Source organism: Felis catus, chromosome D2 (genome assembly GCF_018350175.1).
Source record: "Felis catus isolate Fca126 chromosome D2, F.catus_Fca126_mat1.0, whole genome shotgun sequence".
NCBI classification, from domain to species: domain Eukaryota; kingdom Metazoa; phylum Chordata; class Mammalia; order Carnivora; family Felidae; genus Felis; species Felis catus.
The window spans coordinates 47,342,296-47,356,886 of record NC_058378.1 but is presented as its reverse complement, the minus strand read 5'-3'; the positions used below and the strand labels follow the sequence as shown (position 1 = coordinate 47,356,886).

At 55.3% G+C, this 14,591-nt stretch overlaps 2 protein-coding genes across 2 annotated transcripts in view; both read right to left on the bottom strand.

Annotated features, from left to right (window-relative positions):
- The window catches only part of CHAT (choline O-acetyltransferase), a 45,282-nt gene extending 41,785 nt beyond the window's left edge, over window positions 1-3,497 (bottom strand). Inside the window, exons 1-3 of the mRNA XM_019813499.3 lie at window positions 3,294-3,497; window positions 2,877-2,967; window positions 1,083-1,185 (exon numbers count right to left, since the gene is read on the bottom strand). Of these exons, the coding sequence (XP_019669058.1) occupies window positions 1,083-1,148 (66 nt within the window). The 5' untranslated portion in view covers window positions 1,149-1,185; window positions 2,877-2,967; window positions 3,294-3,497. The remainder of the gene's footprint in view (window positions 1-1,082; window positions 1,186-2,876; window positions 2,968-3,293) is intronic.
- Window positions 3,498-5,017: 1,520 nt separating this feature from the next.
- On the bottom strand, window positions 5,018-7,709 carry SLC18A3 (solute carrier family 18 member A3). The gene has a single exon (XM_003994177.4). The coding sequence runs from the start codon at window positions 6,951-6,953 to the stop codon at window positions 5,409-5,411; it is 1,545 nt and encodes a 514-aa protein (XP_003994226.1). The 5' UTR covers window positions 6,954-7,709; the 3' UTR covers window positions 5,018-5,408.
- Between the last annotated feature and the right edge of the window lie 6,882 nt (window positions 7,710-14,591).

Here is a 14,591-nt window from a genome sequence, read left to right as displayed (position 1 = left end):
CAGCTGGTGGCCTTTCCAAGAGTGCCAGCAGGCCTGGCTGGGGCCCCAGCTAGAAACAGATCACCCTTCCTCAGGGCTCTGACAGGGTGCTGGGACTCAGAGTTATGGGGAATCAGCGATGGGTAAAATGGAATGAGGCAGAAAATCTCTGCTCACATGTCGTAGCCCCATGGGGCTCCTCCCCAGACTCTCCTGGGTTTCTGGCCCACACCTGGGGCTAGATAGAGGCAGGGAGGTGTACTAATGAGGGTCTTTGGACACTAGGGTCCCAGGTCAGTACACATTTCCTGGGAAGTTCATGTGAACCAGGCCCTAGACTGGACTTAGGGACAATGGAAAGAAAAGGTCTGCTCCCAGGGAAGCCACATTTCAATGGGAGGGACATGCCATGGCAAGACTCAACAACAGAGATGTTTGTGGGCTGCAAAAGTCAGGACAAACAACATGGTGAGCAACTTCATGGGTAGAAGCCTAAAAGTTCTGATTAGGATTTCAAATGAAGCCCTGGGTAAAGAAGTGGCAAGAAGACTAACTTAGCAGAGGGGCCAGCACTGCAGCAACTCACAGACTAGATAAGCTGCTCCATCACTTAAAAAGGTAAGGAAGGAGGATGCTTGCCTAAGGAGGGGTGGCATTGTCTTAAACCAGTGGGGAAGAGAGTGTCCAAGGCCCAGGGCTGAACCAGTAACAGTAGCCGGGACTGGGAGGTGACCTGGCTTAAGGTAGAAATTCAGCCTCACCCTAAGGCAACTCCACTAGGCTCAAAGCCATTGGAAGTGGAACTTGGGGAGGGGAAAAAGCCCTGGGAGAAGAGAGAGTACCTGGCCCAGGTCAAGGGCTCTTCCTGGCTTTGGGGTTAGGAAGTGTGGCTGTCAGAATTCCATCAGCATCCCCTGAAACCACTCCCAGCCCTTCGAGGCGTTCCCAGGCTCCTCAGTGGGCTCAGAGCAGGACTGCAGCCTGGACTTCATGCCCTGGAGAGTGCAGGGTTGGGGGCTAGTCCCACACAGGACTGTTCTGGAAGCAAGAGTATGTGAGTAGGGAGAACAGGGATGAAGGAGAGAGCTCCAAAAGTCACTCACAGACTCCTCCTCACTGCTGGGCGGTTTTGCTGCCATCTTATGGGGAGCTTTTTCCAGTATGGGCATCTTGGTGACTCCTGGCTGGGGAAGCAGAAGTGCAGACCTGGGGACCAAGAAGCAGAAGGGCATCAGCACGATAGCCACATAAAGCTACATGGACCCTTCACCCCCACCCTGTGAAGAGGCTAGAGCTGGACATGGGCCCCAAATACACAGGGCCTCATTGTAGACCTGGTCCCAATCTCCCAATCTCTGGACCAGGCCCCCTGACCACAGTGTCCTTTCTGAGTCCCCAGATGGGATAGAGTGGGGTCTAGAGTGAGCCTTTAGGTGGTCCCTACTCCATAAGACTGCCACCCAGGCTCAACCTACCACCCCAGAGCAGAGTGGGAGGGAGCGGGGCTGGACTCGCTCACTCCAAATCCATAAGGGAGTGTTGGCAGAGCACTTGCTTTGTTCCTGACTTGGACCCAACAGATACCCGTTTTGCTGATTAAAATCTCTCTTTCCCACTAGACTGTGAGCTTCTCCTGTTGTGTTCAGTGCTTCATCTCTGGGACCTAGCTGCGTGACTAGCATGGAGTAGGATCAGTGCTGGGTAGCTGAGTAAAAGGAATGCACGCATGCATCAATGCATGTGTAAATGAACACAGGTCCTCTAAGGCTGTGGGTTCCAGGAGCACTCTGGGCTGACTGGGAGCCTGGCCTCTGGCCAAGGCAGGAGTGGGAGTGGAGGACCCTGGGGCCTGCTGGACAGACTTGGACTTAGGCAATCTTTGGTTCCCAGGCTCCTAGAGCAGGTGGCATGGGAATGCTGAGGGAGATGGGACAGGGCAGCTGCACAGTCCAGGCCCCTAGAGACCACCTGACTCAACCTGGAGAGAAGAGGATTAATTTTTTATTCACAGTACAAGTGACACAGGCCAAGAGGGGGCAAAGGCCTATTTTTAAGGCTACCTTCTACCTTCAGAGAATGCGCTAAGCATAAGCCTCAGAGCCATGCATCCATGATTTCCACTCACCCATTGCCTATTCTCTCCCAAGAGCAGAAAGCTGATGCTTAGCCCATTTTATCCCCTGCGCCCTCCCCCACCCCCCAGGCAAGCATGGCCCAGGTGGGAGCCAGGGTCCAGGCACAGTAGACCCAAGGGCAGAGCATCCAGAAAGATGGATGAATCAGGCTCCAGAATGGAGGAACCTAGCCTTCCTGGCAGTGCTAGGCAGAGACTATAGGCAGAGATGTGAACACTTTGCCAGGATGCTACAGACTAGGTGGTCCCTGGACCTTCCCTGGAGGGTAGTAGCTGCTCCCACTCCCAGTAACATAAAAGCAGCAGCATCCAAGTTAGGGTCTATCACAGCACCGCGGAGATTGGAAAGGTTGTTGAGGGCAAGGGCAAGTTGGTAAAGGCCCTAGTGCTCTTGGAGACCCCATATCTTGGAAAGGTGTAAGATTGGAGCAGGGACAGCTTCCTGGGGACCAAATGGGAGGGCCTGGTCCTTGTTAGGCAGCAGCTGCTTTCCCTCCTTGGGCCATGGGCCCACAACAAGGAGGCGTATGTGTATATGTGTGTATCTTTCTGTCTCTGTTTGGTGCTCTCCACTCTCTGCTGCCACCAGCATGGCTTCCGAGGACTGCCAGGAGGGGTCTCTGCTCTGCCCAGGAGGCCCAACCCCAGCTCCGCCCGGGCATCACAGGCAGTCCGTACTCTCTAGAGACTCCTTGGGACCCAGCTCATACTTGCCACCTGCGGCGGCTCCCCACCTCCGCCTTCGCGAGAGTTGGGTGCTCACCCGCGATTCAGAGGGGTCTGGCTGGGTGAGATCCGCCAACGCCTTGACTGGGCACAGAAAGTGCAGACCTTGGCATTTAGCAGATGGGGATCTAGGAGAAGAGAGAAGTGAGGATACGCACGTGGAACCTCGGAGCCTGATGGTCAAGTTCTCTCCAAGCCCTTTCCCCCTAACTTCTCACCGTTCAGCTCCCTGTCCCCCTGCCCCCACTCCTGGTGGGGAAGAGCCAGAGCCGCGGAAGCCCAGTCTCCTGGCAGTTCCCCGACGGCCGCTTCAGTTCAGGGCTCGGAAATCCCGAGGATCTTGGGGTCTCTCGCCCCCCGCGCGGTCCTTGGACGGAGCCTTACTCCGCGGCCCTCCGGTCTCTGAGCTTTGCTTGCTCCCCGCGCTGCGGTCCTCCAGCCCAGCCCTTCTCACCTGCCCTCCTCGGATCTGCCGCCTCTGCCGCCGCTCCACGGCACCAAGCAAGACTGGGGGCGCGAGTGTGAGCCAGAAGGGATCCAGGGGCGCGTCAGCAGTACGGTGGTGGGGGCCTCTGTCCACCTTAGAGCCTCCGACGTCGCCGGGTCCCTGCGGCCTCCCTACTGGCTGCCGGCGAACCGGCCGCTCTTGTCTTCTCCTTCCTCCTGTTCCTCCTCCCTCCCCTCTCTCCTCTTTCCTCCCTCCCTCAGCCCCACCCCGTCTCTCCCGTTCTTCCTCATTGCCCCCGCCCCCGCGGCTCCCTACCGCGATCCCATCTCCCGGCCCCTAGCCCCGGCTCGGACGGCTTCCCGGATGAGTTTGTGTAAGGGCAGCGGAATCCGGGCCGGGGAAGGGTGTGCAGAACATTGCCTCCCCACCCCCCCACCCCCCGCCTTGCCTTTTGCACCCCGCCCAGCCATCCCCAGTCGCCGCGCTCTCCCAACTCCATTATCCAAGCCCCGGTTGCGTCCGCACCACCCTGGGAAGGGTTGGGTCTGGAGAAATCTGCCCTCCCCGCCGTCTAGGCCAGGCTCAAACCGTACCACAACTTCTTTCAAAATCATCATCATCATCATCATCATCATCATCATCATCGTCATCCTGTTTGTTGATCACTGCAGGTCCTCCTTCCTTTTCTATTCCCACCCCATCCTTGCTGGCACTATGGGGTGAGGGAGTGGAGATACAGACCTGGGGATGCTTATAGACACTCCTCCCAGACAAAGCACTCCTCCCCCCACCCCAGATACAGATCCTTACACACCAACACATACAGACAGACCCACAAAGACAGACCCTGCCCAAACGCACGCAACACAGCCCAACACACAGACGAGGACAGACGTGCACACACCAGCAGTGAAGACTCTCGCAGGCATTGTTTAATACACAGGCGTACCCCAACTCTGCTGCCTCTCCTTGCCAGAATTGGAGGGCTCTTCGGCCTTCATCAGGCCGCAGGCTCCAGGACTGGGAGTGGCCTGCAAACGGGGGCCTGCGGCTCCGGAGACCTGCGCTCAAGGTGGGGAGAATTCTGACAGCCTTGGCCAGCTGCTTCCACCAAGGCCAGGGTAAGGGTGGGGGTAAGGGTGGGGGGTTGGCACCAGCTCCCACACTGGCACCCTCTTCAGTCACGACTCAGACCCGCACAGCCAGGACACAGCAGACACATCAACAGTTCCCCCACTCCTCGAAGGATAGAGCCTAACTCTCTAACGAGCACACACGACACAAGCGCTTTTCCAGAGAGCGGATCTCTGCCCGGAACAGCTCGGCCCCTACTCCTCACCGGAGCCTGGACCGGGCAGGATGCGGGGCTCTGGCGTTTCAGAGCTCAGTGGCTGACACTGGGAGTGTCCTCAAGGGGCGGGGACTAGCGTACCCGGAGGGAGCGGATCCTCAGGCTCCCTCGGGCGGAGCCCTGGGGCGCTGCGTTGGGACTGGGAGGGAGGGGCTGTCTCGAGGGAAGAGAGCCGTGTACAACACGGTGTCTGAGGGTGGGATCCCTTGTTGGTTTTGCTTCTTTCGTATCTCCTTTACCAGGTAGCAAGAGCCACAGGCTTCCCGAGTGCTTGCCAGACCTGGATCGGGGCTAGACTCAGCTCACCCTCCCCTCTGCCCTCCCCTCTGCCCTAGCCCTGTGCCGGGCTGCCCACCCTCATCAGTAAAGAGACTCGGTCTGGAACAGATATAGTTTATTGATTCTGGCCAGAAGCACCGCGGTGCTGGGGGCTAAGTTGGCATTGAGAGGAACGGAAGGAAAGACAGACAGACAGACGGACCGTTCTACACAGGGGAGCCCCGAGGTGGCGGCTTGCGCACCTCTTTATCTCTGCCAGGAGTGTATCGTTTTGTATGCTTCCGTGCTCCACGTCCCACTGGACTAGAGGGAGGGAAACACAGAAAGGGTCAAAGTGGGGGGATTCCGGCAGGCAAGTCAAGATGGGCGAGAGTGTAGGATACTCGTTGGAGGGGTGGGCCTTGAGTCTAAGCTGGCCAGTACTCTCACAGAGTAGCCACCTTGACCCGGGGGTGGGCGGTGAGGGGATGGTCGGGAGAGTAGCTGGGCTGCTAGCTGTGGGTGTAGTAATTGTTGTAGACGTCCTCGCACTCGTCAAAGGGGCCCGAAGGGCTTCGAGGGGCGCCGTCTGGGTCGGCCACAGGGCGCTCACGCAGGCGCACAGCATCATACAGACCCTGCGGTGGCTCATCCAGCAGCACATCGCGCTCAGAGCGGGAGCGCCTCAGGAGGCCCACGTTGCGCAGCAGCAGCAGGACCGGCGCGTAGAGCAGGTTGGCCAGGCCCATGCCAAGGCTAAGTTGCACAAAACCAAGCGAGTGCACTATGTGCCCCGCCACTATGGGCCCGAGAGCATACGCCACGGAATAGGAGATGTCGGCGATGGCATAGACGCTGCCGTAGACCGAGACGTGGCGCACGTCCACGAGAAAGGCGAGCGTGGGCAGCAGTGCCGTGTCAACTAGCGCGATGCCGAAGCAGAGGCCGCAGAGTGAGATCACCAGTGGTGCGAAGGAGCGGCAGGCAGGCACCACGCAAGAGCTGGCGCCGATCACTGCCAGCCCTAGTGCTCCGTACAGCCACTGCAGGTGTGGATAGCGCGCCGCCAGGCGCACGGTGAGGTAGACACCTAGCACATGCGGCACGAAAGCTGGCAGCCAGGCCATGCCCGTCTGCCATTCAGACGCCGCCATCGTGTGCTCCATCCACGTGGCGATGGTGGGCTCGAGGAAGGCGAGGGGGATGTTGCAGGTGGTGAGCGCCCCGGCCACCACGGCGATGTAAGGGTCCAGCATGAGGCGGTGGATGGGTGTGCCTACCGGCAGGTTGGCCCGCGCCCGCGTCACGGCCGAGAAGGGCTTGGCCACCACCAGCAGCAACAGCGCGTCGAGCAGCGAAACAGCGGCGAGCACCAGAAAGGGCACAGGCTTGCCCGCGAACCCGTAGAGGAAGCCCCCGAAGGGTGGCGCCACCAGACTCCCGAAGCTGATGAAGGCCAGCGCCACGCCCAACGCACGACTGCGCTCCGGCTCTTCAGGATACTTGTCGGCGATCATGGCAATGCCGGACGTATCCGCAAAGGCTGAGCCCAGGCCTTGCAGGCTGCGTGCAGCGAAGAGCATAGCATAGTCCTCCGCGAACGCGAACAGCACGGTGGAGGCGAACAAGACGCCCAGGCCGATAAGCAGCGGCACGTCGTAGCTCATACGGTCAATGAAGGGCCCACTCAGGGGGTTCACCAGCAGCTGCAGGATGGCCTTGGAGGCAAACAGCACCCCGATCTTCACGTCCTCACTCTCCGTCGGGGACTCTGAGGTGTTGCCCATGTTGTCACTGCCACTGGCTGGAGTGGGCGCCTGCAGGGTGTGCACTTTGGGGCTCGTGGTGGGCCTGCCGGCCTTATGCATGTGGGCAATGTAGTCGGGCACGATGGGCACGATGACCATGTACAGCATGTTGTCCAGGAAGAGAGCCACGCACACGATGACCAGCACCAGGCGCCGCTGCCGCCGAGGATCCTGCAGCACTGCGCCCATCGCCTCCGACAGCTTGCTGGCTGCCGCCCGGGCCTGGCCCGCGGGCGCCGCGGGTTCCATTGCCTCTACTCCTCCGCTCTTCCGAGGACGCCTCCGCTGGGGCCGCCTGGGCGCGGGCGCCCTGCAGTGCAGAGCCGAGGGCACGGAACTTCGCGGGCGCGGTCCGCGCGGCGCAGCGCCCCCTGTGTCTCAGGTGGCTGCAGGGCTCATGGCCCGTTGTCCCGGGAAAGGCAAAGACCCTGTCCGGCGAGACGCCTCCGGCCGTTCGCAGCCAAGCCCGGACCCGCCGCTGCTGGGCTCGGGGGCTGTCAGGGAAGGTGGGCGCGCCGAGTGGCTGGGGCCAGAGACTGAGCGCGCGGCGCCTTGGGCTCGTCAGGCGCGGTCCCCGAAGCGTTGAAAGGCCGCCCGCGCGGGCCGAAGGGCATGCTGCTGCCGCCCGCCCGCTGGCTCACTCGCCCCGCCGCCGCTCTCCCCTCCCTTCGCGTCGGCTCTTGCCTCCTCCTCCTCCGCCTCCTCTTTTTTTCCTTTCCACTCGGGGCTGTGACGCGGCGAGTCTCGGCCCCCGAGTGGTGCCCGGGCCACTTGCGTCGCTCATGCTAATGCGACGTCGGCGGGGCGGGGGCCGGGGGCGGGGCACGGCCGGGCAGGGGTCCCCTTCCCAGAGGCGCCAGGACTGGAAACCCTAGAAAGGGGTCTTGGTGTGAAGAGAGTACTGGTCAAGCCCTGGAGGATGGATGCGCCGCGCGAGGAGCGGGCTGTCTGTTCCTCCGCCCCCTCTCAGTTCTAGGACCCGAGGGGTTTGCACCCCTTCTTTTCCCCCCTCCCCAGAGGGTCGCTCAGCGGCCGTCCCCCAACCCTCCAGCCCTGCTGGAGAGGAAGGCGCCGGGGACTCCAGATCTCCGCCTCAGCCTGGATCTCCGCACACAGCCGGCAAAGAGCCCCCGAGGTGAGCCGCCGCTGCGTCCATCTGTTCCCGCAGCTGGAATGTGGGGCTGCTATTGGTGGGGGGCCCGGTATAGATCCCCCCAACCCTTTCTCCGGCCCCACCCCCTTGGCCCCTTCCACCTTCGGGAAGGGAGGGGGAGACGCAGAGACTGCTGGGCCGGGTTCCGACAGACCGGCCCTTCGGGAGAATGTCATAGCAGAGAATTCCTGACTATTAGCTTCTGGGGATCGAGGGGAGAAGTCACCCTCCTCCCACCCGGGGCCCCGAATATCAGCCTTGCCCCTCCCATCCTCCCGTACAGCTTCGCCACCCTCTCCCAGCCCGTACTCCCCCTTTCAGCTTTAACTGTCCGGGTTTCCCAGCTCCGCCTCTTCTCCTTTCCCTCCTCCTGACCCCTCCCCATTCTAACTCCTCCCAGCCCCTCTTAGCACTCGAACAAGTCCTCCCTCAGTTTCAGTGAGGTCCCGCCCCCCGTCTCCAGAGCTGCTTCCAAGTCCCAGGTGGGCTTTGGGAGTTACGTGGCCGGGGTCCTCTCTTGGCAGCTGTAAGAAAGCCCATGGGAGTGGGTGCGGCGCCCACTCCCATGGCAGGACCCAGCAGCTTTGCTCTCATCAGAGGATGGAGGGAGGCTCACCTGCCGAGAGGGTTGCAACGCCCAGACACCTCATTCTCTGCAGACTGGCTGAGCCTCCCTGGCTGTGCGCTGAGCCTAATGTGTTCCCCCAAAGAGCGTGGACCCTAGATGGCACACGGAGTCCGTGTTCCAGTCTGCGGGCTGGCAAGGGAAAGGCTCTGAGGCAGCTGGGACTGGGGGACTTGTGTTGTTGAGATTACAGTGTGTCCTTTCCAGAGTCACAGAGGAATTTTCCCATTCTTCTGGTCTCAAAAGTAAACTAGCATTAGATCCATCTTCTTTCTCTACCGTGCTCCCCACCCTGAGGGAGGCACTGGTGATGCAGTGCAAAGAACTTGGGCTTTAGAGACAAATGACTGAAGATGGCTCCCACCTCTGCCACTTACCAGTTAGGGCGTCAGGGAATGACTTCACCTCTCTGTCCCCCTGTTTCTTTATTTGTAAAACGGGGTAATCATTGCATCAACTGCCCATAACATAGTAAGAGTGATGCAAGTGCTTGCTATTGTCATTATTATCTGTAAAATGTGTTCTTTTATCTTCCTTTCCCACAGTAGTGGGTCTTGTAAAGAGCAGGTAAAAGATACAGGGACACCTTGGCTTCCTGGCTAGTCCTTGTGATTAGGTGGGCGTTGTGATTCCAGGCTCTGTCCTAGCTGATGGGAGGCCCAAGGGCATTGGGAAGTTATCTCCTATCCCTGAGATGGCTATGGGATGAGATGATAGAGACCAGGGTGTCAGGATGACAGCCGGCAGCTTTGGTACCTGTTAGTCAATCTCTCCACCTACCCAGGCACCCCAGAGAGGAGGAGAAACCTTTCCACTTCAGGAGTTCCCAGCATGTGCTCTGCAGTGGCCAAACTGCCCTGTGTCTGAGACAGGAAAAGAGCCCCTTATGGAGACAGATCTGGCTCTGATTGACCTTGGGCAAGTCACAGCCTCTCTCTGGACTCCAGCTTTTGTCTCTGTTAAGTAAGGGGTGAGAGGAAAACCCCTCCTCCGCTGCATTTCCTGGGGAAATGGGTACTGGAGAAGGGCTTTTCAGGGTGACAGAATTATTTTAAATTTTATTTGAAGGCCTTGAGTCAGCACACACTCTTCAGCTTATCACAGTGTCCCTCCGACTGATTTTGCACATTTAGATCACCTACCTGCTTGTCCAGTCATTTGAGTTTGAAACCTGGGGATGAGAAAAACAACTTTTGTTTTTCTAAGTTGCTGCTCAGGCATTTTACAGTTTGATAGCCCTACTCATACCCAGAATCTGGACATTTAAACACTTAAAAAAGTTTTTCTTAATGTCTATTTATATTTGAGATGGAGGGTGGGGAGGGCAGGTGCAGAGGGAGACAGAGACAGAATCCGAAACAAGCTCCAGGCTCTGAGCTGTCAGCACAGAGCCTGATGCAGGGCTCGAACTCATGAGCCAGGAGATCATGACCTGAGCCGAAGTTGGACACTCAACTGGCTGAGCCACCCAGGCACCCCCAGAATCTGGACATTTAGATAAGGACTTGAGTTTAGGATTTCTGACCTAAGTTCTCACATGGCTTTTCCTGGGGCACCTTTAAAAATAACCACTTAAAAATAAGAACACAATGGGGCGCCTGGGTGGCGCAGTCGGTTAAGCGTCCGACTTCAGCCAGGTCACGATCTCGCGGTCCGTGAGTTCGAGCCCCGCGTCAGGCTCTGGGCTGATGGCTCAGAGCCTGGAGCCTGTTTCCGATTCTGTGTCTCCCTCTCTCTCTGCCCCTCCCCCGTTCATGCTCTGTCTCTCTCTGTCCCAAAAATAAAATAAAACGTTGAAAAAAAATTAAAAAAAAAATAAGAACACAAAATGTTAGTGACCTCTGCCTCAACCACTTTATAAGTAAAAAGTGCTTGCTACCCTACTGTCTATCTCCTGCTCACTGGTGACCTGGGACAGAGTCTGCCCTTCCCCCATTGCTCTTTGCAGCCTCCCCTATGCTTCTGGGATCTGTAAGTAATATCTGTGACTCTACTTCCTTTGTATGGGTGTATTGAAATTGCACCTTCAATTGAGGTGATCCCATGGGTTTCACTTTCCCAGAGTGAGAGCTCAGCTGCTGGGGAGGTGGGGGGTGGAGGGGGGGGGCTACCTGCTGCCCCTGTGTGGGTGGCTTACACTTCCTCATTCAGCAGATCATAATCTGCATGTTCTCAGTTGAGTATACCAGCTCCAGCTTCCCAAAGCAGACCTCTGGCCTCTTCTGACTCTCCCATTGTGAGGCTTTTAAAGGGTCAGAGGGTTGATGGGTGAGGGGCAGGGGAGGGGAAGAAGGGTGATGGACATTGAGGAGGGCACTTATTGGAATGAGCACTGAGTAGTTGTATGTAACCAATGAATCACAAGAATCTACCCCCCAAACCAGGAGCACACTGTATACACTGTATGTTAGCCAACTTGACAATAAATTATATTAAAAATAATAACTAACTAACTAAATAAATAAATAAATACAAATAAAGGGTCAGTCTTCCAGCCTGCAGAGCAATTGTTATTTATGCATATATTGTTTGCCCTGTCTGCTTTAATGGGGGGGGGGGACGGTTTAAAGCAGATGTTTTTCTGTCTATTGGATGAAGAATTTAGAACTTAGAGGAATCTTAGAGAAAGGAAACTTTTCCAGAGACTTCAAGGTGCAGACACCTCTCCCAGCCCACTGCCCCTCATAATTCATGACTCTTCTTGAGCATGGAACCAAGTTATCTCTGAGATCATGCCCAACTCTCCAGTCCTCCGTTCACCAATGGCAGGAAACAGACTCATTTATTGAGGACTCTGTGCCAAGGGTGTTATGTGTGCTGTGTTATTTAATTTCACTCAGTCCTGGGGCAGTGCAGGTGTTCTTTTCCCTGTCTTACTGATGAGGAAGCTGGGCAGAGAGAAATCATGTCACTTACCTAAGGTCCCAACAGTAGAGCCTGGATTTAAACCACCTGTCTTGTGATTTTCATGATGCCTTCCTATTTCCTGTGCTTCACTGTGCCTCTGCTGCTCCAACTGCAAGGCAGCCACACCTGGCAGTGTAGGGGAGAGGGACAGATCAAGATCCGTGGGAGGAGGAAGGCTTGGCTGGTCCCTAAAGAAGCTCCTGGGACACTAAACTCCCTCACCCTCAAACTTCCAGTTCAGAAGGCAATCCCCTACCCCTTTGATCAGCAGCCCCAGTAACTAGGGAGCAGGCATCTCTGGGAGTTGAGGACCCCCTGCCTCAGGGAAAGGCTAGAGCCCTAGCCTTGGCAGAACTTGGGAAGGATTCCCTTCCCTGGCTGGCAGGGAGCTGTCCAGGGTGCTGGTCCCTGCTCCGTCTCTGGCCAACCAGCCTTACACAAAGGCCCTGCTCCTCTGGGCTTCCTGTGTCTGTGGCTTGCTCTTCAATAGAACTCTTGGTAAATTCCTTTCCAGAGACTTCTCTATCTGACCATAACTTGCAGGCAAAAGAGAACTTCCCGTAAAATCCTGTTGGAGAAAATGGCAACATTTTCTTCTCTCCTTTCTCAATTAGATATAGGAACTGTTGCTACAGAGTACCTATCTGCTACTCAATGTAAGTCAAATGAGGAAAGGAAAAAAAATTATTTTTTAGACACATAGAAGTACTTATAACATTCTAGACACTGTTCTAAGCATTTTACAACATTAACTCATTTAATACTCTTATCAAGCTTCATATTGCCTTTTTACAGGCAAGGACACCAAGGGACAGTAATTTACCCACAGTTGGAGAGTTCATAGGTGGTGGAGACAGGATTCAAATGCAGGCTATCTAGCTCCAGCATCCAGCTCTCAACTGCCATGCTGTCCTGATCCAGGGTGGCTGAAGATTATGAGTCAACTTACTTGAAAGTATCTAGTTCAATGCCCGATACTTAGTAGGAGCTTAATTATTATTGTTTTGTGTAGATAGAGACAGCTTGGTGATTTCCTGACTTTTCTTCTCCTTTTATCCATTGGATACAGTTGTGGCCTCTGTCTGCTAGAACATAGTCCTTTCCTCAAGCTTGACCTAGTGTCCCAGTGTTGCTTGCTGTGGACTTGGGGAGTAGTGGTGTCCATGAGGAAGGTGTGGAAGGATAGCCTTCCTGCCCCTGTGCCTGGGTGAGGTATGGCGTGTGTATTCCAGAATGGATCTTGAGGGACTTGTAATGTGGGTGCTGCTTTGGAGGAAGGCATCAGCCCATCCTGGAATCTTTTATAGAAGGTCATGGGCCAAGTTAATTCCAAGGCCACTCCATTTATTGTTTCACTGAGACATCTGGACTCAGAGACTCAAAATGACCATGTTTCTGTAGAGAAGCAGGTTGATAGTGGTGGTGGCGGTGTGTGGGCGGGGCACCTGCTTCTGATTTATTATTTCTTTGTCTCCCTGGAACCACTTAAGTGCAGGCTTAGTTCCAATGAAGCTCAGAAGCCTCTTTGGATTCCAGTACTGGGGGAGGGGTGCCGTTTACCCTTATCTTACTACTCACCCTGTGTGCTTCCTCAGGAAGGCCTCAGGGCCTCAGAATCACTTAATTAATTTAGGCTTCCTCAGTCACATATTCTCAGATTCAAAGGAACAGAGCAGTCCCTGTCAGCCTTTCCTGGAAGCCTGTGAGTCTGGTGGCTAGAAGCCAGGAGGACTACGTGCCTGCCTGCCTGCCCTTGGCTAGTGTGTCCTCAGGACTCAGACCTGTCTTGTGCACTGCACATCTGGGTTCTAACTGGGGAATAAGGGGGCTGAAGTTCCTGTACTGTGAGCAGGACTTGGAACGCCTCTCTACAGCTCTCAGAGAAAAAGCTGCCCTTACCTGCTTTCCTTCTGGCTCCTGACACTTAGGAAGTGGAAGCAGGGCCTCAAAATCACTCCGTTTCTTCTCCTTCCCGTTTTCTCATCACAATCCAATGAGTCTCTCAGGCTCATTTTCCTCCTCCATTGAGGCCATCCCTCCCCAGACCCCTAATCTTCCCTTAAACCTAATCTTCCCCCAAACTGTGGAAGTCAGTCACCTCCTAGTTTGTCCCTTGCCTCCTGACCTGGCCAATTCACCTGTGCACGGATGCCAAACTTCTTTTCTGTAAAGTTTCAGGCAGGTTCCCATGTGATTATGGACCTTGCAGGGCCCCCTGCTGCTTAGGACTGGACTCCAGCTTCTTCTTCCAGCATTGTGGCTTTCCACAATGAGTCCCCAACCTTTCATGTCTTTCTTGTCTTCCCTGACAGTCCCCTGAAACTCCTGCCTCTGCACCTTTGAAACTGCAGTTCTCTTAGCCCATGCCCAGCTTTGCCTTTCTCTTTCTCCTTCTCTTTCTTTCTTTCTTTCTTTCTTTCTTTCTTTCTTTCTTTCTTTCTTTCTTTTCCTTCCTTCCTTCCTTCCTTCCTTCCTTCCTTCCTTCCTTCCTTCCTTCCTTCCTTTCTTTCTTGAAAGAGAGCAAGAGAGAGGGAGAGGGGCAGAAAGAGAGAGAGAACCTTAAGCAGGCTCCATGCTCAGTGCACAGCCCCTTGTGGGGCTTGATTGCGTGATGGTGAGATCATGACCTGAGCAGAAATCAAGAGTCTGACACTTAACTGACTGAGCCACCCAGGTGCCTCTAGCTTTCCTTGGTTGCAATAGATGCTTCCCTGATTCCTAATATATTGTGAACACCCTCTCCTTCCCCCCACCATGACTCCTACTGCATTTTTCTACTCCTCTTCAGGAATTTTATTCCACACAGTGCTGGACCTATTCCCTCTACTCTCTGCCAGCCTGAGAGCTTCTTGAAGGCATTATCTACCGAGTGTGTCTAAAAACAAGATTTGCTTGTCATGTATTCTGCAGAGCATCAGCCACAGCACTTTGCACAGAAGTGGATATGTCAGTGGTTTTTAAATCTTTCTCTACATTTATTAAAATGAAAATTAACCATGTAAGTATACGTGAACAGAAATTGCTCATAGAGATACTCATAGAAATTAGAACATTGTGAATATTTGTTTGTGGCCCCCAATCCTGGTCCTCTCTGCCCCCCTCTCAGAAGCTATTACCATTAACTGTTTTTATGTGTATTTTCCAAGATCTTTCTAAACCCTTTTCTAGACTTATCTATGAACACCTATAAAATGCAACATAA

Coding starts and splice junctions, on each gene's coding strand:
- SLC18A3 (XM_003994177.4), bottom strand. CDS start 6,953: ATGGAACCCGCGGCGCCCGCGGGCCAGGCCCGGGCGGCAGCCAGCAAG.